Source organism: Solanum stenotomum, chromosome 4 (genome assembly GCF_019186545.1).
Source record: "Solanum stenotomum isolate F172 chromosome 4, ASM1918654v1, whole genome shotgun sequence".
NCBI lineage: Eukaryota > Viridiplantae > Streptophyta > Magnoliopsida > Solanales > Solanaceae > Solanum > Solanum stenotomum.
The window spans coordinates 7221387-7249305 of record NC_064285.1 but is presented as its reverse complement, the minus strand read 5'-3'; the positions used below and the strand labels follow the sequence as shown (position 1 = coordinate 7249305).

Sequence of the window (27919 nt, the reverse complement as noted above, 5' to 3'; positions counted from 1 at the left end):
ACTAGCGAATTCGACTAAAATTAAATAAGACGAAATAATATAATCAACTGATGAGCTTCTTAATCTTAACGAAATAAAATAATTAACTTAATTATAAACTAATTAATTTAATAATATAAACGACTAAATAACCAAACATTTAAATAAAGCTAAAACCTTTTTGAGACAATTTTCGAACATTCACAAAATATACTAATTAGACACATAATTATATAATAATTAACTTATTATAAACTAATTAACTCAGAATATAAGTTATTGCTTAATTTAAACTAAATAACCAAATATTTAAATAAACTAAAATCCTTTTGAGACACTTTTCGAACATTCATAAAATATACTAATTAGACACATAACTATATAAAACATATTCATTATTCAAAATACTATAAAAATCGATTGAAATTATTTTAACTAATCTAGAAACTATTTGAATTTTATAAATCTAATTATTCTAAATCGTTTGAAAATTAAGAAGCTCAGAAAATTAATTATTATCGGGGAGGGTCGAAATTTGGTGTCAACAATAATACTACTAAAAGTAGGTCGATGCCTGATGGTCAAAATTAACGTTTATCCATCGATTTTTTCATTTAGTTTTTCGAGCAAATAAATTCCAGAAATAAACCGAGTGCATGTATATGAAAAATAACACAAAGTCTTATTAATTTAAGAGCAAATTACTTTTCTTCACGCGAGTTTTCAATATTATGAATTTAATTATCAAAATTTGGATTTTAGATACATGTATTTGACGCATCTAAATATATATATCTTAGTTATATGAAGTTAAAATTAATTAGATGTCATTTATTTCAGATACATATATTATCTAAGTGGATTTACATATATCTGAGATTCTCGCTCGCCTCTCTCTTCTCTCCCGATGTATCTATATACATAATGTACCTGGATTGTTTTTGTTATCCATATACATATATTTAGTATGATTCACATGTATCTGAGAAACATAGATTATTTCGCTCATCTCACCCTATTTTAATGTATCTGGTAGCAAAAATACATATATCTAGATTTATTTGACTTGAAATCTGATATGAAATTATTAATTGATGAGACAATATGAATTATTTCAAATTATGGGAAAAATTAATAAATATGTAATTAAATAATTTCAAATATATTTTTCACGTAAAATTGCACTAAAATAACCGAGGGGACATCTCTCAAATTTGATTTTTAAAAAAACAGATATTTATTTTTACTTGTCTAATTAAAAAAATCAAAAAATAAATTATTACTTAGTTCCTAATTTACCCTTATTATTAGTTATAATTATTTCCCAATATATTTATAAAAATACTAAATTTATTATATCCAAAAGATTATATAGTAAATTGTCATTTTATTTATTACTATTTAAATGATATTCTAAATTAATATTGAACAAGTAAACATGATCGAATCACGAAGAGAGTATTTAAAGTAGATTTAACTCGAGTGCTCTCCAAATTGTGTCATGTGCGCAAACACATTTGATGTATGCGATCTTAATGAAAATCTATTTATTACTCAAAGAAAGATTTAATTGAATTAGGAAACAACTTAATTTTGATAATTTAGTGATGCATTTTGGATTCCCATAGTATAAATTTCATTTTTGGAGGTGATAGTTTTAATAAGATTTTTTTATTTTGAAAATTACAAATATAAAATCTCTGATGAAAAGTAAAGGTATTCAATCATTCCATCGCAATTCATATTCTTGCTAGTATTAGATCTGATTCTGATTAATTAAAGACACAATTATTATTCTGATTAATTTTCTATTTTTATTTATAAACAGGATTGTCTACTTTTGCATTATGTTAGGTTAGTGTCCAGTTTAATCCTTGTTCATTTATTAATTTTATTCAAATGAAACAAACAAAAAATAATTACAGGGTAAGACAATCCGAGAGGATTTTCTGCCACTGTGTTTTATATAATTTAAAAATATTTATTGACTTTTGCTTAATGATTGGCTAGTTTCCACCTATTTTATTTTTATAAACTTCTTTTAAACTATTTTATTCCATCTAATATTATTTTTTGCCAATTCTAGCTACTTAATTCTTATTGGCAAAATTTAATTAGGGGAAATCAATGCAAATGTATAATGATCAATATTTTAAAAGGCGGGGGCGTGAGATGGGACGTTTTACTTAGCATATGCGAGGCGTAAGCGTCGAGATACGTCCCATGGATATTTAATTTTTAATTTACAATATAGCATAACAATAATATACTCCTAATAACATAAAATTATAAAAATACATCAATAGTTTAAAATAATTACAAACATAATTAAGGAAATTCATAGAAATTAAAACTTCTAACATGATTATACAAGTATGAATATAATTATATAAACATAACATAGTTCAATCTATAGTTGAATGGTCTTGCCTATGTGTTTCAAGGTGCACATTTAATTATATGATCCGTATTAAGGTATATACATGTATGTATATATGTAAAAAAAAATTAAAGCTAACAGGTGCACGTGCACCCACTCCCTCAAATGTTGGTCCACCTCTACCTATGATTACCAACAACACATTCAATATAATCTCACAAGTGAGGTCTAAAAAAGATAGGATATATCCAGATTTTTCCCATGCCTTTATCGGAGGACTGTTTTCAATAAATCATCGAATCAAAAATAATAATAAAAGCACAGTTATACATCATGTCCTTATGACTGACGATGATAATTTTCTTTTCTATATATATATATATATATATATAATATGGTCACCTTCACCCTTTGAATAACAAATCTAAGTTATCCTAGAAAAAAAAGAGAGCATAAAATTATGTTGACTATGACTGATGAATTGATGACGATAATGCAATATAATTCGATTACTCAGTTGACATAAGTTTCATAATTATTTGAATGTTATGAAAATATATGTAACGACATGTTCCCGTCGTTATAGAAAAATCAATGGGAAAAGAATTGGGGCTAGAAAACTTTTTAGTAACTTTGGATTTCTCAACCTAGTCCAGATTTGGACGAAATCAGAGTCGTTAAGGTGTAGGGAAATCTGGTAGCAATTGGGTGATCTAATTATGATTTTGATCACATGAGTAGATAGCTAAGACGTTAAGGAATATGTACGACTTTACAGAATTAAATTCGGGTGAGTAGAACTCCCTGAATCGATCTTAGCGTGAATGACATTTTCTGAGCGTCGTTGGTTAAAGGTGTGTTGTGAAATGGGGGTCTTGAAATTATTAAAATAGTTCACTAGTTCCATGCAAGCCGCTGGGGCGGGATTTTTGCCACCAGGGCGGGGCTGTTGTAGCAGGATGGGTCCCGCCGTAGTGGGACAGACGTGACTTAAGTCGAAAATAAAACCCTAAAAACGTTTTATTCTGCACTTTTCAATTTTTAGAGCTAAGGAACGAACCCCAGGCAACTCCTACTCGTTTTTCACAATTCTTGAGGTTAGGTAAGCTTTTCACTCCCCGAATCCATTTTTCGATCCGTAGAACGTAATAGAATTGGTGAATATTGATGGGGGAGAGTCTTGTTATAGATTCTATGGTGGAAACAACCATAATTTGGATAATTGGGATCATGGGTTTGATCTAGGGTTCATAGAATTGTTAGTAATTCGGGTAATTAGTGATTGTTTATTGATTCTCGTATTAAATTGTTGTTTGTAGACCTAGAACAAACGGAAAGAATCCGGAAAGGGAAGATTCAAGTGCCTTAGGGGATTCAGGCTTGGATTCGAGGTAGGTGATGGTTGTGATTTCATGTTAGTGTGATATATGTTTGTAATTGCTTCATTATAATGCATGTATGTATGTGAATGTTGCATTATTGATCACCATAATCGTAAATGAGAATAATTGAGTAATTGTATGCCATGAATCACCTCTTGTTGTATGATTGTGAGGATATACATTGAGATTGTGATTGTGGTTGTTGAATGGATCGGTTGCCACGTTCTGGCATAAACATGAGATCGATTGCCACGTTCCAGCATAAAAATGGGATCGGTTGCCACGTTCCGGCATAAACATGGGATCGACTGTCACGTTCTGGCACACTAACTTGGATTGGGTACCACAGACCGATATGCTAACAGTTTGGGTTTGAGTTCCATGAGAGGACCATTGAATTGTATTGTGTATCTATGTCACGCCCCGAGCCTACACCCTAGGCGGAATCGGCACTCGGAGACCATTACTAGCCCCAAGCGAACCCTTGGCCTGACTTTCTTAACTCAGCGGAAACCTAACTCAACAGAATAACTTCATGCAAAGCAAGGTCATAAGACAACTTAACTGATACAAATCTGGCCAACAAGGCACCTCAGGTCTCAAAATAGAATATTTACATATATACATAGATAAGAGACTCAAAACTAACTGACTGACTGTCTATGAAGCCTCTAAAATACTGAGATGGATGTTGGGACAGACCCCGCAACATCCTAATAGAACAAAACTAAGTACACAAAATATTTGAGTCCTCCGGAATGCAAGGAGGCTCACCACTGACTCTGGAGTGCTCAGCTGGATCAACGACGTGCAGGATGCTGATCCGGGGTACCTGAATCTGTATCGTCATAAGATGCAGGCCAACTGGCATAAAAAGTATGATCTTTTTCTACCCATGGTGGCTAACATGGTTCTATGGGGGTTGTGGGTTCTTTGAACGCTCCCCCAATTCGGTGCTCGATACTACTCTAAAAAATGTACTGGCTCTTATGTTTTTAAAACATATGTCTCCCTGCTGATATGAGATAATTACTCAAAAACTAGCCCAAAGGCTCTTTGGAAATCTCAGTTTCCACCTTGTTTAAACGTAAAATCATTTCTTTAAAACTTCTTTGGGAATACATAGTTCCCTAATAACTTTGAGAAATGAACTCAACTTGGAACTCTTGACTCTTTACTCTTTACTTGACTTGCGACTTGAGCCTTAGAATGAAGTGAAAACGTTCAATAAAGACTCTTGAACAACTTTGAAACTTACTTGAACTAACTTCTTAACTTTGCTTGACTTGACTCTAACTTCTCTTTAACTTGATACTAACTTGCCTTGAATTGAACTATGGATTCAAGGTGTATGATCACACGTATTTAGATGAGTTCGGGATGTTTAGAAACACTTTGGGGTGTTGGAAACAACTAGGGAACATAGGTATAACTCCTAGGAACATGCATGAGAAAGTGTGGAAAGAAAGGGAGAACTTGGCGTCCTTGGCGCTCTGCAAGGAGCGGAGCGCCAGCCCTCGAAACTCAGAGGGCACCTGCTGGCGCTCTGAGAGGTGTGCCACCCCAAGGGCTGGACTTCAGAGTCCCCCTTGGGGCGTGATGGCAGGCGCGACGCGCCAACCTCTTGCCCAGAAACTCCGACTTTTCTCTCTTGTTTTGCCAACTCTAAATCACTCTTTCTTCAATGGATTCAACCCCAAACACTAAGGATCATAAAATCCCTCAACATACATGAAATTCAACTCAAACACACAACCACAACATATCCCACAACCAACAATAACTTCAACAACACAATCAACAACATCAACAACACAAACCAACAACTTCAACAACACAATCCAATCTTTTCTCAATAACAAAATGAGTTGGTATGTGGGGGAAAGGATCAACCCATCACTATGAACTAACATACCTTGGTAGGGATCACCCCCGACGAAAATCCACGATGATCTTGACGAATCTTTGCTTGATCTTCCCTTTCTCCTCTTCTTCTCCTCTTCTTCTCTTCTTCTCCTCTTCACTCTCAAGAACCCTAACTCTTTCTCTTTTAAAATGGGACAAAAATGATCCAACATCAGCCTAACACACAATATAATCCCAAAAGAAAAGGCTAGGGAAAAGACCAAAATGCCCTTAAAATTTCCGGACGGATTCCTTGCCAACTGCCCAACTTCCAAAGGGCATAACTCGATCATACGAACTCGGAATCAAGCAAACTCGGCGGCGTTGGAAAGATCATTCCAAGGGCTTTCCAAAAATAACAGGAACTACTCCTAACTCATCCTGAGCTAGGAGTTATGACTGCTCAAAGTTGGCCAAAAACTCACTGATTTCCACACTTAGCCAAATTTTCCAGATTTTTGAATTCCTTCCAAAAATGACTATTTCCGATTTTTAAGCCTCTTCATAGATATTTCAATTTACCGGATGTTACAATCTACTTGTGATGAGTTCGTTCATATGTAATGATGATTGATATTGGAAGACGGTATGTTGCTCTAAATTGATATAACTGTTATATGTGAAAATCGTGAAGTTGTTTATTGTTCGTATATGTTGATGATATTATAAATGTTCGATATGTGCATGTGATTATATTGTTGTATTGACTAATGTATGTTACACTTAATGTGATAGTCGCGTGATCCTACCAGTACACTATGGTTGTGTACTGATACTGCACTTGTTTGTTCTTTGTTAGGTACAGGGCATCTTCAGGCGGCTATTGATAGACCTCAGCTATGTGACTATTAAGTGTGACCGGATTCAAGGGTGAGCCAGTTCTTTCAGGCTGCCATGGATCTTTCTTGTTTAAGTCCACTCTTTTCAGACTCAGACTATTTGTGTGAGGTGTTGTTTAGTTTCGGGGTTGTACCTCTTGTTCTTAGACTTATTGTTAGTAGAGTTTTGGTACATTGACTTTCAGGTTCTAGGGGTTGAATTTCCGTATTAGCTTGGTTAGTTAATTGTTTAAACCTTTGGAGTTTATGGGAACTCCACATTTTTATTATCATTTAAACCTGCTTCCGTATCTTTAAATGCATAGTTTTGATTAAGTTGTCTAGTTTGGGCTATAGTAATGGTTCTCCCACTAAAGGGTTTGTGTGGGTGCCAATCACGACGGTCTGAGTCGTGACATTATATATGTACTATAGTGCCCTATATATTATATATTAATAGCTAAGGGAATGTGGCCTGTGCTGACATGGAAAACGTTATATCAAAATTTAATATCGAGTAAAAGTTGAATTGTTATTACATATCATAAAGTACAAAACGTACTTAAAGAAGATAAACTGTTTACATATTACTTAATTGTTTTGATGATATTTGCTAAGGAGTCAAGTTTACAAGATAGGTATGTACATTTCATTTACATGATTAAAAAATTGCAATGCTTCATACGGAAGGTTAATTAAGCTGTAGTCTTAGTTATTGTGGTCTTTGAACATAACATTGAGACCTGTTACATTAGGTAGAGAAGAGGGATTAGTATTCATGAAAATATCTTGAAAAAAAAGATTGAATCACAATTAGTTGTTCCACACAAATATAAGTACAGATTTGTCACTTCTATTTTTTTAAGTTTATAAAAAATACACATAAACCAACCATATCCTCGATAACGTAGCAAAAGGTGGTTCTATCCATATTCCAAAAGCGAGAAACAAAAGATTTTTCACTGACGGTAAAATTAAAATACAAGAGTAAGTTGCATTTGTAAGCAAAAAAATGGTCTATAAACAAAGTAGTTATAAGCTAAAAATTAAATGTTTCAACTCCATTTTAAAAAGAATTCAGTTTCTAGCTTCAGAAGTACTTAAATATCTAACTTTTCACTTAGCTATCTAAATTTCACTTAGCTAAATTGCAGTACTAATGCAAAGGATTTACTCAACCTTTGATGAGTCATTTTTGATCAAATTGTCAATTCTTTTGGGTGGTGTTTCATCTTCTAATGAGGTTCTTCCTCAAGTCATTAAGGTACTATTTACTTTCTTTGAGTTTGAGCTTAAAATATGAGAAGTATTTGAGAAGATATAAAGGAGATGAGAGCACATTGAGACAGAGACAGAAGTGATACAGGTACAAAAAAAACTGCTACGTGTCTATTGAAGGGATACAATACATGACACGTAATATAAACTAACACATTAATTATAGATTAAATGACCAGAATATTCTTAATTTAAAAATAAATTACATTAACTGTCTGAAACTCTCTTCTATATAAGAAGACTAAGGGAATATGGCCCAACACTGTCAAAATTGGTGCTACTATTTTTTAACTTGGCTTGTGCAATGTGAATATTTTACTCAGATGGAAGAAAATGTTGAAGAATTGAAGTATTAGGTGACACTCCGTGACTCCTAAGGTGTACAAATTTATAAAAAAAAATAGGTTCAGGGAGTAATAGGACCTTAGTTTAGTTAAGGGTACTTATGCCTTGTCCCTTTTATATTCCTCGAAAAGATCATTTTCATGTTAGATCAAATTCACACATGAATATCAATGTTGTTGTGTTAATGAAAGAAAAGTTGATTGATAATATACATATTCCATAAAATATACTGAATTTGGTTAAAGTGTAATTGTGAGGACCGTTAAAAAGTCAATTCTTGATGTATAAAATTATATATTTTTCCTTTTAAATGGATTGATCTTTTATTTTTGTCATTCAACAATTGAATTTATGCCTAGCAAGACATAAGTTCTTTAGAAACTGAAGTCATATTCGAACACAATTTATAAATATCATAATACGAAAATATAAATTCATGCCGCATAAAAATTATTTATTATGAGGGATATAATTCCAATCCAAAATTGGGGTCAAAAGCGCAAATGACCCCTCTTGATAAGTTCAATGATGAGATTTTCAAGTGAGATCGCATTAGGTAAATTTTAAACTTATGTAGATCATATTGTGAATGCTATTTTAATTAATAAAATAATCACTATGTTGTGGGGGTGTTCTAAATTTTCTTTGAAATAAAAATAAAATATAAATAGATAACCATACATAACTATAAAATACATGAATATAATATACACGATTTGCCTAGAAATACATGAGATATACAATATTTGTATAATCATGTATAACTATAAGTATATAGATATACATTAATACACACGCGTCATGCGTGCGTGCGCACACACAATATGCACGCACACACGCACACACAAAACACACACATTTGTGTGTGAGAGAGATATTATATACATTATTGAGTAAATATACATGAGATGTATATACTAGACTCAAAAAACATCAATAACTCTATTACAGTCAGAGGCGGAGCTAAATGAGGGTTCGAATGAACCCAATAGTTTTTCCGTAGATCCTATATTTATATTAGCAAATTAAATAATATGTATATTAACTTGTGAACCCTTAACAAAATTGATTAACGGCTCAATGATAAGAAAGGGGAATGAAAATGCTTTCCACACTAGTGTTTTGAGTTCGAAAATATTTTTCTCTTTTGTTCTAAAATTTAGAACCCCAAACTCTTAATACTGGCTCCGCCTCTCCTTACCATCCACCCTTACTTGATCCATCTTAAACTCCATTAAAATTTGCCATCAATCTTCTTTGTGTGAACCATATATCTACAAAATATAGGAATAGTTTTAATTGCAGCATAATAGGAACACGTGTATGGATACCAGAGGAAATTAAGTTTCTCAAAATCGACAAACTTGTGTTATTAGAGTTAATATTAGCCAGTCCGCAAAAATAATTATATTCACTAGCTAAATATACACTATTTTGTATCAAAAATATATATTTTCGGTATATCATACAAAAAGAAAAAATATTTGCTAGCTATTATTTTAGTGGATGGTAATACAATTTACTTTTCACATTATATAGTACTCAATATCTCCCATTTTATATATCATACGTTCCTTCTTAGTCATACAAAAAAAAAAGTCATTCTTCCTTATTTAAAATAATTTAAGTCTGAACTTCAAATTTTATTCTTTAATGAGATGATTTATAATAACATATTTTTATACAACTTATTTTGGGCCACAAATTTCAAGATCTTTCTTTTATAAAATTTCATATTCAATCAAATAACGTCACATAAATTGAGATGAAAAGAATAGCTAGTTAATTTACAAGCATTGAAAGAGGGACTTGAAAGTAGAAGATCCATTCCACATTTCAGCTGCCATTTGGTGATAAATAGTTTCAGTTAGATGATAAGAGTCCCAAAATACATGCATATTTGGATTTTGACAAAGCTCAAATTTATGTCCCACTGGCCTTTTTCCTCCACAACTATGTATCCCTCTGAATCGTCCTATTCCACAACATGCTATTTTTCCTTCTTTGAGACCTGTTATAATCACAACGATATAATTTAATTCAAAATTCAAATTTTATGAATTCAAGATTATGAATTCTCCGATAGCATGACTTCACAACATAACATTAATTCTAATTTGTGTAAATTTTCATGTAAATGGATATTTTCAAACAGGTAAAATAAATTTAAAAATGAAAAATTATGAAGCTTAGGAATAGCAATGGAATGGACCATAGACACATAATGTAACAAAAGAGAGACGAGAAATTAAATAAGGGATGAAAGATACTCAAAATTCATGTATTTAATATTTTAAAAGGAATATGCAAAATTCATTTATGTATATCCTTTTTTCAAACTGTTTTGAAATAAGTGGAAGGTGATCTATCAGAAATAATTTTTCTATCTCTACGAGATAGGGATAAGGTCTATGTGCATTCCATCAACCTCCACAAATATAGTTGTGAAGTTACACTGAATATTTATTGTTATTATTATATTTTAAAAGGAGTGAAAGAAGGATTCAACACATTCTTTCTATTTAAACGTGCAACAACAATATATTCATTGTGATCCTACAAAAGGAATCTGGGGAGGGTGGTATGCATATATACAGATCTTACTCTTATCGATCAGTATTATATATATATATATATATATAAAATCAATTATTCACATTAATCATGTATATATATGGCTTGAAAATAATACATACCATATTTGGAGGGATGATCAATCCTTTCTCTCAAACTACTATTGAAGTCATAGAGTGAATACTTGAACCCTTTCAATTGTTTCTCCATTTTCGAGAGGGTATTGTACAACTCAACATTATGTAATTTGGCCATATTTGAAGCTTTCTCCAAACACCCATTTTTGTTAGATGAATTCAGCATTCTTAAGCCTGGTAGACACCCCAAGTCTCCTAAATTAAGGAACCCAAATTTCCTGCCTCCAATTTTGTATATCTCCTGTGGAATTCATATGAGCGAAACACCAGATAGACGAAGACTAGAAATCGCTAAATTCAATTATTGGTGACATGAGACAGTTACTACAGCAAAAATAACTTTTAGCAGCAATAAATATAGGCATTAACAAAGAGTATTATTAATGCCTTTATCGACATTAGTTAATTGTCATTGGATCTAATGTCGTTATAGGTTTTAGGGACATTTACATAGTTGCCCGTGTCTTGTAAGGCCAAGAGTTCTGTCAGCGTGCCAAAGCCCGATGAATTGACAGGGGATGGACAACTTCATTGCTCTTAGGCCCGTTGTAAGGCCAATAAGATCAGGAAGAAGGGGATTGGATTCACCCTTTTATCTGGACTGACTCTAATCATGATTTTGACTCTATTATGATACCTCCCCCTGTCGCGATAGAAATCGAGAATGGGGAGGGGGAGTTGGTTGTAATTGAGCGAATTCAGATGGACAATATGGATTTTTTCGAGATAGTTAACCACTTTTTTCACAGTGAGATGGCTGAAAAGTAGTTCGAACGAAGTGAGAGGGTCGATATAAGCTAATTATCGCTAATTAATTATCGCTAAATATCATTTTTTAGTTAAAAGAAGAAAAAAAATTGGACGAATTTAGAGGTGGGAAAAACAATTCATTTTTTAGTATATGTTAATATTTAAACGGATTAAATCATGATCCTTTCTTTGCATCGATCATTTCAAAGGGGTAAACCCAAAATGACCTATTGATCGAAAAATATTTATAAATCAGTTTAACCAGCTTATAAACTTACTTGAACGATGGTCGTCAAGTTCCCGACTACCATTTGTTGGTATTGAGGAGAGATTGGTATTGAAGAATTGGTCACAAAGAGGCTTAAGTAGTCATTGCTTCCAATGCTAAATAAGTAGACTGCATTTGACAAAATATTTTGTGATTTCCCTTTGCCCAATTTATTTCTCAACCAACTCTTCACCTTTTTGAAGTTTTTGAGCTGAGTCTCCATATCAATAACCTGAAAAAACAAAACTAATTAAACAATTCATGTTGATCTAAAACAAATAAATAAAATCATTGTTTTTCCAAATTACTTGTTTTTTTTTTCCGGAAAAAGGATAAATATATCCCCGAACTATCGTAAATGGTATGCAAATACCCTCCATCATACTTTTGGGACATTGATGCTCCTGATGTCAAAAAACTAGAGCATATATACCATTTATACTAACGGACATACACATGTCATAATCCTATCCGCCGACCCGACATTTATTAAATATCAAATCGACGGATAAGATTGCGCCACGTGTCCCTATTTAGTCTTCCGTTAGAGTGAAGGGCATATATGCTCTAGTTTTTGGATGGCAGGGGTACCAATGTCCCAAAAGTATGACAGAGGATGTCTGCATACCATTTACGATAGTTCAGAGGTATATTTGTCCTTTTACCTCTTTTTTTTTGGTATAATCATGTCAGATATCTATGACTTTTGATACAAATAAACAAATCTCATTCGTAATCTATTTGGATACATTAAGCAAAGATATTGCATACGTTCGAATACACTTATTAAGCATCGAATACAATATATTTCACTATAAAGATACACGATTTGTTTGTGATTTTCATTTGTTGATTAAGGTTCATGGACCACCTACCTACTAAAATTGTGGTGTGGATATAATATAAAGTCCAAAAAAAACAGCAGTGTATTTGTTTTTGGGCCTGACCTCTAGTACAAAGCTGTCATTGGTCACTATTGATTGTCTTATCACTTGTAATAAGCAATCATGCATCCAAAGCCTAGTACAAATTTATCAAATTAATGAACTCACATGTGTTAGAATATATACACAAATACATAATTACTTCCTCCATCTCAATTGTTAATTAATTATTGTGATTTATAATATTTCTTATATTATTTTTAAATATGTAAATTTTATTTCAGAAAAAATATTGAGAATTATAGCGTAACTAACAAAAATCTCATTAGTCCAGTAGTTAATTACTTAGATACACGCTAGTTTGCAATATCATAATTTTACCAAATTTTGGTGCATTAGATACATGGAGTTAAAATTAGGTGTAATTTGTTCTAGATGTTATGTATCAAAGTGGATTCGCATGTATCTGGGATACATAGACAAATCTTGCTCGCCTCCCTTGCATCTCGCTCGCCATTACTCTCTTATTTAGTGTGATTCGCATGTATCTGGTATATATGTAGACAAATCTCGTTCATCTCCCTCTAGGTCTCGCTTGCCTCGATCACTCCCTAGCTATTCAAGTCATGTATCTGATAGCAATTAAAAAACATGTATCTAGGTGTATCTGACTTGAAACTTAGTATGAAATTTTTAATTAGTGAAATAAAATGTAATTATTTCAAGCTATAATGAGAATAAGTAAATATGATAGGAATGTCCTAATTCAAATTAAATATGAGTTTGACCTTCGTATTCCGAATGATCAAGACAATTATTTTGGAACTAAGGGAGTATTATTTAATCATCACAAGTTTGTTTTCTTTTACTTTTTGAAACTAAACACTACCTTTTAGGCGTGCACTAGGTAAACTTATTTATTAATTATTTCTTGATTTTTTTTCCTTGTATGTAATCATTAGTTAGGGGGCTCTTTGTCCTCATAGATTTGGAAAAGGAATATATTGTCCTTTTAGGATTGAGAGTTGGGGTTACTTGAGATCTATAATAGGGTATGTAATTGGGGATTATAAAGTATTGTATATGACATAATGTAGCCCAAAGGGCTCGAGAACATTATAAACTTCTTCTCTTTCTTTCATAGTGAAAAATTTTCTTTGCTTTTGCTTGGAGGACTAGACCTAGCTGAATCTCATTAAATCTTTGTGTTATTTTTCTTCTTTGTTTTCTTTATTTGTGATTGTGTACTAGTAAATTCACGATATTTATACAACATCACTCTTTTACAATAGCTCAAAAATCACATAAAAATGTAAATTATACCAGACAAACTCCGATTTGACACCTCAACTGAAAAACATTTGACAGAAAAAATCAATCTCTAACCTCCTTTATGGAGTATCATTGTCTTCACCAATTCAACTATTATTATGAGTATTTACTAATTAACTATACGTTACATTAATTTGATATAAATAACCGATGCGGATAAGATCGTATTCGTGATCTCTCATCTTAATTGTAGCGGAAATGAACCTAATTTAAAAAGTAGCTAATGGAACATATAACGGCTTTGAGAATCTGCCTAACATATACTATAATATAATATATTAATTTCACCTTACTAATTATATCAACATTGACTTTAAAAAATATGTTCCTAATATTAAAATTAGCTTGCATAGTCCCTTTTTTTATTTATTTCAGAATGTCGACACTAGGAAATACGAATAGGACAACAAACACATACTCCCTCCATCCTAATTTATGTAGCACTTTTCAGATTTCTAGATTCAATAAAGTCTATCTTTAATCGTAAATTTTTTATATATCTTTTAATTATTTTGAATGATCAATTATTGTGACTTATAATACTTTTTACATAGTTAACAAATATATAATTAAATTGAAGATTCCATGCGCAAATTTTCAATCAAACTTAAATTATTTGACTCTCGAAAAATGAAAAGTGTCACATAAATTGGGACAAAGGAAGTAGTACTAGATATCATAAAATCATCAACACATTTTGGTTAAAATGAACAACGATAAAATGTGAAAGATAAATTTGAGTCGCTTTTATAACGTTAAATATTTTTAACAATATGGACTCTTATGCTGAATAGTGAGTCAAAATTACTTGTTAAGTTATTTTTGAAAAAGTCAACTATACAAAATTTAGTACTAATTCTGAGTTGTCTCTATAGAAAAAACATTTGATCCACCTAATATACCTAGCTTCTTTAAGTCAAACAAAATAATTACTTCATCCTTTTTAACTTATGTCAAAAGTTTGAATAGTCACCAAAAAAACAAGATTTTATTTTTTAAAAAATAATTGTTCTATTAAACATGTTACTCTTTTAAGTATGATTCAAACGGTTACCTACGTTACGTGATTTTGAATTATCTTATTAGAATTTTCGATAAGGAGGAAATTTAACGACTTACCGATCCCTGAAAAGTAGTGAGAAGAGCTCCGGCCCCGGCGGAGGCAAAATTTGCTCCATTATAATAGCTGTGTTGACTAGTGGGCTGAAGAAAGGGTGGCAGCAATGGCAGTTTTGCATATTCAGCTGTCACCAAATAAAAACAATAAAAAAGACAAATATATATATACAGTACAATATATTGTCATATAACAATCTAGGCTGGCTAGCTAAAGAGCCCCCCACCCCAACCCCCAACCAAAAACACACATAAAAAATAAATAAAATTTGAAATGAGTAGCGGAGTCAGAAATCTTAATAAGAGAATTAAAAAAAAGCAAGAATATCATATCACATTTATAATTCAAATTTGTGATATAAAGTAATTTTTGAACCATTTATGTTATTATTTAAAGATTTCGATATAAGACTATTCAAAACCTTATATGTTAAATATATATTATATTTTATTTTGACTTATAAGTATACTTGTTCAGATTTTGAACTTTAAAATGAAGGAGGTTTATTTGAATACCTTCATTAATCTCAACTCCTTATAAGTTTTGAATTTGTCATTGTATTCATATATCTCGTTGTACTTATTGGATTCAGAATAAATATGTATGCATATTTAATAAATTTTTTAATTTAAAATACAAAATTTACACTAAAATAATTAGACTCGTCTGAATTCATACTTAATACTTCAATTACATATTTGGTCAAACCAGTAACTTTAATCCAAACCCCTATATCTATCTTTAAATAATCCATTTAAATATATACAACTATTAATACTAAAATTCTAAATCTATAAACTTCAAATATGTTGTCTCAACAACAATATTACTTACCGATGAAATCGGAAATCAGACGTCCATCGGAAAATCTACCGGTGGGGAACTTGAAATAAGTTTCTCCATAAGGCTCGAAGTTGGCTTGGTCAAGAGTGGTGGTGTTGATGTAATTGTTGTTGCCCACATCAAAAAAAGAATCACCAAAGATGAAGAGAGATGCCTTTCCTTTTGTTTTTTGACATTGGCATTCCACAATATGGATATGGAAGCAATAAGTTATAAGATATAAGAATATAATGAGGACTAGGGTGAAATTTGAGGTACCCAAAGGCTTTGCCATGCTTGACTTTATTTGTGAATGAGAAATTTTGAACCTCCTTTTTATCAAGATATATATATATATATATAGCGTGCTAGCGTTTGACCATTATTTTTTAAAATATCTGTTTGGTCATAAATTTTGAAAATCTGCCTTATAAGAAATAATAATAAAGTTCCTATAAAAAGCTTGTTCAAATTGGTTTTTGGCATTTCCACTTATAAAACTTCAAGTTTTTTCAAAATAAAAGGAAATATTCTTTTGGCTAGAAAATTTGGTCAGAATGGTAAAATAACATATTTCACACTATATTATTTTACCTTTTTGAACATTTTTACCTATTTAACTTTAATATCTTTTAATTAAAAATAGAAAAAAGATCAGTTTATTTTAAAATAAAAAGGATATTCTAGACTTTTCAAATTTCTGGCCGAATTCTACTAAATTTTCTAGCCATTTAACACTACCCAAATAGAATACATGTTCAAATACAATTTTTAAGTTTAAAAAATCATAACTTCAAAAACTAGAATTTTCGAGTAAAAATATCTTCAAGGGAGTATATTGTTATACATGTATGAGAATTTTTTAATGAAAAATTGATATAAATAACCGTTCACAAAAATAATAGCCAACAAACATTTTATTTTGTATATTAATATATGATATACATAAAATGCTGTATTTTAAAAAATATTTGATTAGTGAATACTATCATTTTTATTAGTCGACTAGCCAAATGTGTAACTTACCAATTTTTTAAGCATTTGTAAGCGATTTGAAGTATTGTTCCTGAACTATGCAAAATAGACTATTTATATCCTCTATTATATTTTGAGATAAAAAATATGCCGTTATTCCAAAAAGATCACATACCCTCAAGAGTTAACAATTCAAATTTTTAATATTATGACAAGTCACATAAAACTAATTCCTTCGCTTAAACGTTGTCAACTAGAATTTCTACAAAATTATGAGTCATTAATTCTGACATGATGAAATCGATGACTTAGTTGTGGACCACTTGATTTAAAGATATGGTGACAGAAAATTGAATAAATTCATCAACCTCTTTGCTTAAAAAGACAACCAGCCATATTGCCCACAATTCAATAAGTGGCATATTCTACAACACATGATTTTGCCTTAAATACCCTAAGTTGAACAATAAAATCTAATATAATGGGTATAAATGATCTATTTCACGTAGTTAAAAAATAATTTCAACTCTTTTTGATTTTTTTTAAAATTCTTTTGGGTTACCAAGTCAATGGTTATTACTATTAACAATTATGAGTGTGTTTGATACCAAAGAAAATGTATTTTTAGGCGGAAAGTGAGTTTTTATATCTACTTTTTAATATTTAATAAGTAAAAATATTATCTCAAAAATACTTATATATAATATAACAAATATTATAAGGTGGGATGGGAGCGGGCGTGTGACTGTTTGATGTGGGGTTAGGGGTATAAAGTAAGTGAATAAGAGACAATTAACTTGAAATGTCACTTATGAAACTCCTATTTTCATGAGTACGGAAGTCATTTTCTTTATTTTCTAAAGAATTTTCTTTTTCTAAAAATATATTTTTCAAAATATTTTAAGTAATCAAATATGAAAAAAAAATAATGAAAACACACCCTATATGTAGTTATCATTTAACTCATTTAAATTCATTGTGCAAATTCTATTCTACTATATTATAAAAGGGAGTTTAGGCCCAAGTATAATATATAATATTCAAGATTGAGACTTTTCCCAATCTTCAATATTATATATATATTATACTTGTGGGACTTTTAAATATATATCTCACAAATGGAAAAGTCCCAATCAAGGAAGCAATACATATCATTTACAAATGACTTAAAAAGCATTAAAAATTACAATAATTATCAATTTAAAATATTTAAAAGGTATATAATAAAATAGGTTGACTCTCAGAATTCTATCAGGCTCACATATATTGGGACAGAAAAAATAACATATATCATTTTAAAATTACCAAAAAAGTATTATAAATAATAATAATTAACAACTTAAAATATGTGAAAGACATTTTAAAAGGGTTAATTTTGTAATTTTATCCATATCACATAAATTAGGACAAAGTGACCAATAATGTACGTTATTTCAAAGTTACATTAAAATATTATAAATCACAATAATTAATAACTTAAAATATTTTTAAAAAAAAATATGAAAATTTGGATGACTCTCCAAATTTCATTTGTGTCACATAAATTGAGACAACAAAAATAACATATATTGGGTCCATTTTAATTTATTTGTCTTATTTTTTTTTTGTTTTTTTTATATTTAAAAATTGCGTAAAAATACTATAAATCATGATAATTGATAACATAAAATATGTTTTGAAAAAAATACAAAAAATTCCACTGATTCTTGAAGTGAATCTATCGTAAAAATACTATAAATCATGATAATTGACAACATAAAATATTTACAAAATGTTGTATGTGAGAAGTTTTATTATGCCTTAAATAGCGTCAAAGAAAGTACAGGTTTGTGATAAAAAAAACTTATTCCTTTATCCACGCAAACAATCGCTTCAAAAACTCGATTATTAGCCCCAATATATATCATTTATATTATTGGGCCCGTGCATAGCACGGGCAACATTATCTAGTACTTTTAATAAGGTTCTGTTTACAAAACAAATTTGCTTAAGCAATTGTAACTTCTTCTTTTTTAAATTTTAAAAAAAGACCAATATTGTATTTTCCTTCTACATAACTTGATGGTAAAATAAATCTTCACGAATGTTAATATAAAAAAGTTTAAACTCTAATTATCATTATGGAATTTTATTTTATTTTGAAAAAAATTCTGTTATTAATTAAAAATAAAATAATAAGTTAGTTATAGTCAACGAGTCATGAAAATGACAACAAATATTGTTAACCATATCCTAGTTGTTAGAAGATGTCATTCACGTTATGAGTTGTTTAAATATTTTATCGAACAAATCGTAATCAACGACTTTTGGATTATTATTTTTTTCATAAAGATAATAATATTATAAAAATATTTGACTGTAATAAAAAAAAAATAGTACACACTAGGAGTAAAAAGACATTAAAATCTTTCATACGTTGTTTAAATTTGTTAGGAGCAAAAAACTTATTTCTTTGAACATATCTTCCCATATTAGCCCCGATTTGATGTTTCATAATTGGTAAACACCAATAATCTCATAATTTTAGAAGCAAATTATTTCTTTTCCCACAACTTTGTCATATAACATAAAATCTCATAAACAATGAGATGGAGATACATAGGAAATTTTTTATACAAAACTTGTGTGATACATGAGCAACTAATTTTGAAAAATTTAAATTAATCAAATGCCTTAATTTAAGTCTTTTTAAAAATAAAAATCAAAGATCAAGGAATGCATCTTCTTCTTTTAAAAATAATAATAATAATCAAAGATCATGGAATGCATCTAGTATGATTTGCATGTATCTGAGATACACACCGAATCTCGTTTGCCTCCCTCCCCATCTCGCTCGTCTCTCTCCCTATTTTTGTGTATTTGGTAGCAAAAATACATGTATCGAAGTGTATTTTTTAAAAAAAAAAAATCACCCCATATACACATTTAAGAGTCAATTTTACAGGTTTTAAATCTACTTTTAAAAAATTCTTGCTTATAACAGTTTAATTACGGGTTATAACATATCACTAATTATTTATAAATTAATTAAATTTTACTTTATTAAATAAGTATTATTTTATAATTTTATATTATTATTAAATTATTTAAATAAAGAATACCCCATAATTATCTCTTACACAATTATAGGGATTTTACTAGGGGTGTGCAAAAACCGATTTAACCAATAAACCGAACCGAAAAAAACACTATTGGTTTATTGATATTGGGTTATTGGGCTAACGGTTTTTAAACGGTTTTGCAAAATTTTTTATTGGGTTATTGGTTCGGTTTCCGGTTGTATAATTTTTGTTAATGGTTAAACCGATAACCCAATAAGACTATACTAAATTTACTAGTCTTATTGTTAATGGTTAAACGATTGTTACTTTCACACTTTTTGTTAATGGTTAAACGATTGTTACTTTCACACTTTTTCCTTTGAATGTGTTTAATGTCTAAACTTGCAAGAAAAATGATTGTTACTTTTATGATTATTACTTTCATGCTAAATGCTGAAAAAATCATATGGTTAATTTGAAAATTTTCTTATCGTGTATATAATATATATAAGTATTTTCTTATTGGTTAAACCGAAAACCGAACCGTTAAGTACCATAAACCGATTAACCAAAAACCGATAAGAAATATGTTATTGGTTTGGTTATCGGTTTGAAGTATTTACAAACCGAAAACCGATAAACCGAATCAATAACACCTAAAACCGAACCGAACCGACCGATGCGCACCCCTAGATTTTACATTGATTACACTTCCTTATTTAATGTTTACTCATAACCTCCCATTAGTCAATCCCACCACCCTTCCCCCACACATATCCAACTATACACGCTATTACTCCACTTTCACCTTCTTCTCTCCATTTTTCTCACCAACCAACTACACCAACATTCAATCTTTTGTCCAATTTTTTTTTCCAACAAAATTATGTCTAAGAAACCCATTGAAACGCCTCAAAAGAGTCTCAGATTGGGTGAAGGAACATCTAATGATGATGTTCATGTTTCAAATTTTAATATATTAACTCAACCCCCCCCCCCCGGCCTAAAATTGTTGAAAATCCGGCGAATATTCAAATTCCGGCGACGGATGATTCATCTAAGTTGAAGGAGCGACAAAGAGAGAAAAAATAAAGAAAAAAAAAGGTCACCCCTGCAAATCAAAAGGGGAAGAAGATAAAGGGGAAAATTGTTGAAACCCCTTTTGATTCCGATTTTTATTTTGTTACTGAAATCAAAAAGAAAAAAAAAATGTAGAAGTTGGAGCATCTTCAAAACCATCAACAAGAAGAACAACAAAAAGTTATTTTTTTTTTAACTTTTGGATAATTTTTTGTGTTTAAGTATTTGATGATATATAATATCATATGTTTTCTTTCAGGCAGATACCGTTTACATCTGAATTACTGATCGCCTATTACAATTTCAAGATACTATTTTGAAAATATTAGTGTGTTTCCAAACTGTACATTTATTGTATGAAATCTGATTAATATGTGTATAACTACGCTTAAATGTTTTGATTTTGAAAATTTTATGAATTGTGATATAATAATGGTATACAAATGGTATGAATTGCGTTTTAACATTGGTGTGATTGTCTATTAACTGTGTTTATGGTATAAATTATTAAATTGGTATGAAAATGGTATGATTTGTCAAACTACTGATTTTTTCTAAAAAAAATCACATTATGCTTACTTTATATTCTAAACATGTTTTTGGATGAAACGTGTATGAAATCTGATTAATACGTGTATGCCTATGAGTTTAATATTTTATTGTTGGATATTGTATGAATTGTGATATAATATTGATATACAAATGGTATAAATTGTGTGATTATATGAATTTATCAATTTTTATACATGTATGAAATTTTGATTAATATGTGTATAACACTAACTGAAGTTAGTGTGGGAATGAAACACTAACTGCAATTTGTTTTAAATTTATTTATAGTAGGACACCAGTTGAAAACCAAATTAATATTCATGTAAACTTACATTAAATTAAATACTCAGGATACCATAATTACCTTTTATAATTATCACTAATAGTTACACTATCTTATGTATTAAGCTGGAATAAATTTTATTTTTAACAGTATGCAATCTGTATGATTAATGAATGAACAGTGTATAAAGAATGAACGGTATATTAAACACTAAGTTTATAATGCACTTCAAACCAATTATGTTTCATATCAAAACAAAACATTAATCTAAACGACAAAATAAAATAAAAATTATATATAGTCTAAACAAATAAACAGTCATTAGTTTTGCACAGGATAATTTGAACATGCTTCATGTTGTGGCCAACTTGACAACATCTACTGCAAGTAACTTTGGACCTTTTGAATTTCACATCAGCAACCCTCTTTCATATATAATTCATTTCATTTGAAAATCAACATAATTCTCTGTTTCATTAAAAAAAATAACAATTAGTCTAACATTATACAAATCAATTAGAAATATGTTAAATAATATTAACTTTTCATTCCAAAGACAATACAAATTTCATCCATAAAAATCATTATAATAACAACAAAATTATACACACTCGTCATTATTTTTTCATACAAATATCATTCAGACAGTACATTACAAAACAAATTTCATACAAAACATAATATTTCACATTTAATACTCACTTAATACACATTTCATACAACAATCATCATTCATACCAAATTTATACATTTTCATACTCATTTAATATACATTTCATACCAAACGATTATTCATTCAAACTATATACATTTCTCGTCCCAAATAATTAATTACTGTCATCCAACTTTATACAGAAATAACAAAACTAATATAAACTCAACAATTTCACATTTAATACCAATTTAAAACACTTGTAATACACTTCGTCAAGAATTCCAATTTTTTTTTACATATTTCTTAATTTCATACATAATTCATTTGACTTATACTATCAAATTCATTATCAAATAAAATAAATTTTCATAAATTCGTCAACATTATAATTAAATTATTTTTACAGAATAATTAGCACACTTTCATACAAATTTCATTTAATTTATTCTATCAAATTTATTCATAAAATCACATTAAATTTATAATTTCACAAAACAACAACCGTCTACAAAATAAACAAATAAACAAAAAAATAAAAAAAAACACTAATTTTTTACATTTCACAACAGTAAACATAATATGATATCAATAGTTAACAAAATATGACTCCACCTTCAATTAATCGACAGTTTGATCATTCTTGTTTCATTTCGCTATCATTCTAAAACAAACGTTAAACAATAATAAATACTAACCCGAAGGATACCATCTTTCACCATGTTTGATTAAAATCGATACGTAGTTGTCCATCACAACAAAATCAAGAATTTTTAAAGATGAAAAAAACTTCAATGTGTGGGATTTTTTTTTTGTTGAAAATTGAAGAGAGAAACGTTGAATTTTTTTTGTTGCAAATTGAAGAGAGAGAAACGTTGAAAAAAGAAGAAGATAAAATTTGAATTTTTATTTGATTTTAACTGATTTGAGTGAATTAAGGATACTAAATAATCTTAATTAGTTTAAATCCCTTAATTCGTGCTATTTATTAATTATCTACAAAAGAATGATACGATCTGATTTTTTTGTTTATCTTAACTGATTTTGAGTGAATTAAGGATAAAAAATATTGTTAATTTGTTTTATTTCATGCTAATCATTAATTATCTACAATAAATTCAAATTAAATTACAGGCACACTTTCAGTTTTTTACTTTATTATCTATAATTCCGTTTTTTTTTTATTTTCGTTTATCTTTTTTTTTTTTACTTTTTTCGAATTAATAAAAACATTTCTTTTATTTGTGAATTTGTTATAACCTGAAATTTTTAATGTCATAGTTTGAAAGTCTAAATTTACTGCTATAGCCTGAAAATAGTACTATAATATATGTCATATATGAAATTTACACTTTTTTTAATATATGGTAGGAAACTCTTAATTAGTGGTAAGATACGTAATATTAATAATAATATATATAGAGCAAAATAATATAGTTTTTCCATATGTAGTATGAACTATGATGGACTTTAGCAAAATAATATTCGTCTTTGACACTATTCGACATTCAAATTTATCATAAAGTAGTAATATTAACATCAATAGAAATATATATATGCTTATGATTTGAGGTAAATCTTCTAACTTTTAGACTGTAGTACGTAATTAAAGCTATATATAATGGAGTAATAAATATTGATGCATTTTTTATTAACAACGGCAAAATTAGAGTTTGGCTATGTAATATTTGTTTAAACATCTCATTATGATTAAAATCTGATTTAATAATTCGAGAGTTATTATAACTAATTTTAAAATTAAATTAGATTAAAATAGTTTAGTCTTTTAAATTGAAATTTAGATACTCAAATATTATACGAATAATATTGTAATTTTTTTATATTAATATGGTATAAAAATACATCTCAAAATATTAATCAAAACTCATATAATTTGACTTTAAAAAAAGAGAAGTCAAACACGACAAATATTTTAAGAGAGGAGTGTCACAATTGTGTAGTAACTTAGAAATCTAACCAAGCACGAAATAAGATAATTCTGCAATTTATCCTAAAATTGTTATTTTTATCTCTAAACCGAACGACTTCCTAATAGAAACATACAATTCTAATTCTATCTATGAAAAATGATCAAAAATGTCCTTCCACCTATTGAATCAATTTTAATATGTAACTACAAATATTTGTTTGTTTATAAAAAGAACATGAAGATATACCATTTATTAACTCAACGCCTTAAAATATTCCAATGGCTTATCAACTACAATTTGCTCAATACATATGAATGTATAAATGTAAAAGAGATGAATAGGGTTTAATAGTTTTCATACATTATTGGAATTTCATATTTATAAGAAATATAACCTAAGAAATTCAAATATTCAAATAAAATTTAAACTTTAAAACTAACCAAATTTCAAATCATGATTACTATCACCATTCATTTGCAAAATCTAAAATCATGAATTTGTTCTAGTAAAATATAAAACTCGGCCAAATATAAACTTATGATTCAAATTTTATATTTAAAATCACAATTAGAGATTTCCAGGTCCTTTTTTTTGTCGGAGAATTTGAAATTTGAAATCATGAGCTAAAGTAAAATTTTTGTACAAATTTCATAAACAAATGCTGGTTTAAAATCAAAACTTGAAATTAGGTTCTCAAATTCTATGAGCAAAAGCCTTCTATATGCATAAGGTTGAATAGGATGAACAATGTCAAGCAACTAGCCATAAATAACCAAGTTGTGAAATATAAAGCATTTTGAACCATCAATTATCATCCACATTGATGCAAAATTTGAAAACATCAGCTTGTTGTCAACAGTTGTTAATAACCTAATTACCCACCTATTGGTCTAATGGTCTATATAACCAAAACACTTACTCAGCACACCATCCATGGAGCCCTAAACATGCTTGAATGGTTGTCAACTTCTCATCATCCTCCTTAGCACAGGCACCTAAAAGAAGAAGAGACAGATCAAACATGTTAAATTTTGAATTTACACTTACATCAACTAACTTAGCGTTGTTTGGAGAAGAGAGTTGAGGAGCAAACCTCATCTTCACATGAAGCCCTTATTTACAAAGAATCCACACGTAACACATTCTCAGACGCCTCCCATTAAAGAAGAAAGCTCATCAAATGACCAAAGGTTCATAGCATTTTCACCACCCTGAGTAGCATCTGCATTGAGGAAGGCATCGACTGGTACATCCAAGTTTCCTTCTGAATATGGCGTCTGATAGAACTTCATCTGGGATTCAAAAGTTGAAAATTCTTCAGGTGGCTTGTGTACAGTGTTCACATCATCAGGCACCAAATTGTTGGAACAAGATTTTGGTTTCTCCTCCAGGTCAACACCTTCAATAAATTGAGCTTCATCGCATTCTATAGCAGCTGACAGAACAGATGATATGTCTGGAGTTCTTGAACATGTTTCTCCCCAACCAAAATCTGAGGGGCCAAAAGAGTTACTTCCTTGGTCAGAATTGAAGTAAACACCAGCAACAGCTGGACGGGCATATGAGTTAGGTCCTGTATCTACAGGAGTCACACACAAAGCTTCGTAGCCATACAGAGTCTTTGTTTTCACTTCGAGAAGGCCCAAATTGTCACAATATCCACTATTCAAGTTGTTCATAAACATGGTGTTGGATAGAACTGGGTTAGAGCTCTCATCAGAAAGAACCTTTCGAGGAATTACCTTACCACCTTGCCTCAAGGCAGGCACTGAAGCTTCATCAGGAAAGTTTACTTTAGCTTTGTTGCCTCTGATTCTCCGAGCTTCAGCATCATAAGCTCTAGCAGCTTCTTCTGCAGTATTAAAAGTTCCAATCCAAACTCGGACCCCCTTCTGTGGATCACGTATTTCAGCTGCCCACTTACCCCATGGACGCTTTCTGATCCCCCTATACTGATTCTTCCTCTGTCTCTTGGAAGATTTCTCAACTTCCTTTGCATCAACAGATATCAATGATTCGGATCCTTTCACATACAAAAAGAAATAAGCACCTCAGACATTAACAACACCATAATTTGCAAGAACCAATCCATCACGATGACAAAGAAATTGAGAAACCCAGAGACACAACGTGCACATCACGTTCCCTGATAATTGCTTGTAATAAATTGCAATAACAGGTTTTATCAAGCCGAGTTCTCCCAAAAGAAATTGGTATCTTTATCAAACTACACTTGTTCATAACATGTTCCCTAGTCTCATATGCACGAAACTTAAAAAAGAACACAACTTTATCATTTTAGATTTTTACTGTAGGCATCATGTAGACAACCAGTCAACCCCCATCAGGTAAGGGAATCATAATCTGGGGAACATGCTCTGTGGGTATCTATTTTTCACAACCAAATTGTGCTTGAACAGAGACTTCTAATCCAAATAAACAGAGCACATGAATCTTGATGATCTTACCGAAAGAAATTGTTAGCTTGAGCAAACTATCAACACTGGGCCAAGAAGAAACTCAGATACAACAGAAGCTAGCTAAAACTTAGATGCATACCCAGCCATCTACTTATGTTTATACTCACGAAACACCATGAAACTTTCATACACCAAACAAGAACTTACTACACAGCCCTAACGAAATTAAGGGGCATTTTCTATCTGGAATTTTTTTCAATATTTCCGGTTAATAATTGAGAAAAATAGCATCTTGGCTTCTTGTTCTACACTCTGCAGATAAAGTCATCTTCTTTACTTAGATGAATAGCCATCTACATAAATCGAATACCAATAATTTCAACCAAACTAATATTACAACCCATCCCAATCTAAATTCAGCATTTTTGGCAAAAACAAAAACATTTCAAGCTCAAAGAATAGCCATACACTAAGGGTGTGTTTGGTGTGAAGGAAAACATTTTCTTCCAGAAAATGTTTTCCAATTTTCTCATGTTTGGTTGAGTTAAATGTTTTGGAAAATGTCTTCCAAATCAACTCATTTTCCTTAAATTCCTCAAATTTAAAATTTAAGGAAAATGACTTCCCTTCAAAACTTAAGGAAAACATTTTCCAAAACTTTTTTCCAACTTCAAATTACAATTACTTTTTTGTTGAAAAAATCAATTTATTTTGTCCCTACCCTCAAACCAGCCTCCCAACCACCCCTCCCCCCAAAAAAAATAAAAATTTAAAGCTTGTTTTTAAATTCAATTTTTTTACCCCTACCCCCACCCCCTTCCAAAAAAATATTAAAAATTATTTTTAAAAGATATTTCTAATTTCAATTTTTTATTTTTTTACCCCTCACCCAATCAGCCCCCCTATCAAACCCCCTATCAGCCCCCCAACCCCCTTCAAAAAGAAAAAAATTTAAGTTTGTTTTTAAAAAATATTTTCAACTTCAAATTTTTATTTTTTCATCCCGATCCTCGA

The 27919-nt window shown here is 30.1% G+C and overlaps 3 protein-coding genes across 4 annotated transcripts in view; 1 reads left to right on the top strand and 2 right to left on the bottom strand.

Annotated features, from left to right (window-relative positions):
- Window positions 1–9784: 9784 nt before the first annotated feature.
- Window positions 9785–16297, bottom strand: LOC125862203 (GDSL esterase/lipase 5-like). Its single transcript, XM_049542220.1, has 5 exons — window positions 15984–16297; window positions 15152–15276; window positions 11827–12048; window positions 10784–11039; window positions 9785–10098 (listed from the first exon to the last, which is right to left on the bottom strand). Exons 1-5 carry the CDS (start codon window positions 16264–16266, stop codon window positions 9875–9877), a joined length of 1110 nt encoding a protein of 369 aa, XP_049398177.1. The 5' UTR covers window positions 16267–16297; the 3' UTR covers window positions 9785–9874.
- Window positions 16298–23768: 7471 nt separating this feature from the next.
- The window catches only part of LOC125861830 (uncharacterized protein C119.09c-like), a 436566-nt gene continuing 432415 nt past the window's right edge, over window positions 23769–27919 (top strand). The window contains exon 1 of the mRNA XM_049541711.1: window positions 23769–23773. The gene's annotated coding sequence lies outside the window, so the exon portion shown is untranslated. The remainder of the gene's footprint in view (window positions 23774–27919) is intronic.
- Window positions 25273–27919, bottom strand: part of LOC125861820 (ethylene-responsive transcription factor RAP2-12-like) — a 3726-nt gene continuing 1079 nt past the window's right edge. Inside the window, exons 2-3 of one of the 2 annotated variants that reach the window (XM_049541699.1) lie at window positions 25533–26508; window positions 25273–25480 (exon numbers count right to left, since the gene is read on the bottom strand). In XM_049541699.1, coding sequence (XP_049397656.1) covers window positions 25631–26508 — 878 coding nt within the window. In that variant the 3' untranslated portion in view covers window positions 25273–25480; window positions 25533–25630. The remainder of the gene's footprint in view (window positions 25481–25532; window positions 26509–27919) is intronic. The other variant, XM_049541698.1, reaches the window with a different exon arrangement.

Excerpts from the sequence above, each read along its gene's own strand:
- LOC125862203 (XM_049542220.1), bottom strand. The coding sequence starts at position 16,266 with ATGGCAAAGCCTTTGGGTACCTCAAATTTCACCCTAGTCCTCATTATA. Across the intron at positions 12,049-15,151 it reads TCACTACTTTTCAGGGATCG|GTTATTGATATGGAGACTCA; the intron begins GTAAGTCGTTAA and ends TTGTTTTTTCAG. Across the intron at positions 11,040-11,826 it reads ACTTGACGACCATCGTTCAA|GAGATATACAAAATTGGAGG; the intron begins GTAAGTTTATAA and ends TGAATTCCACAG.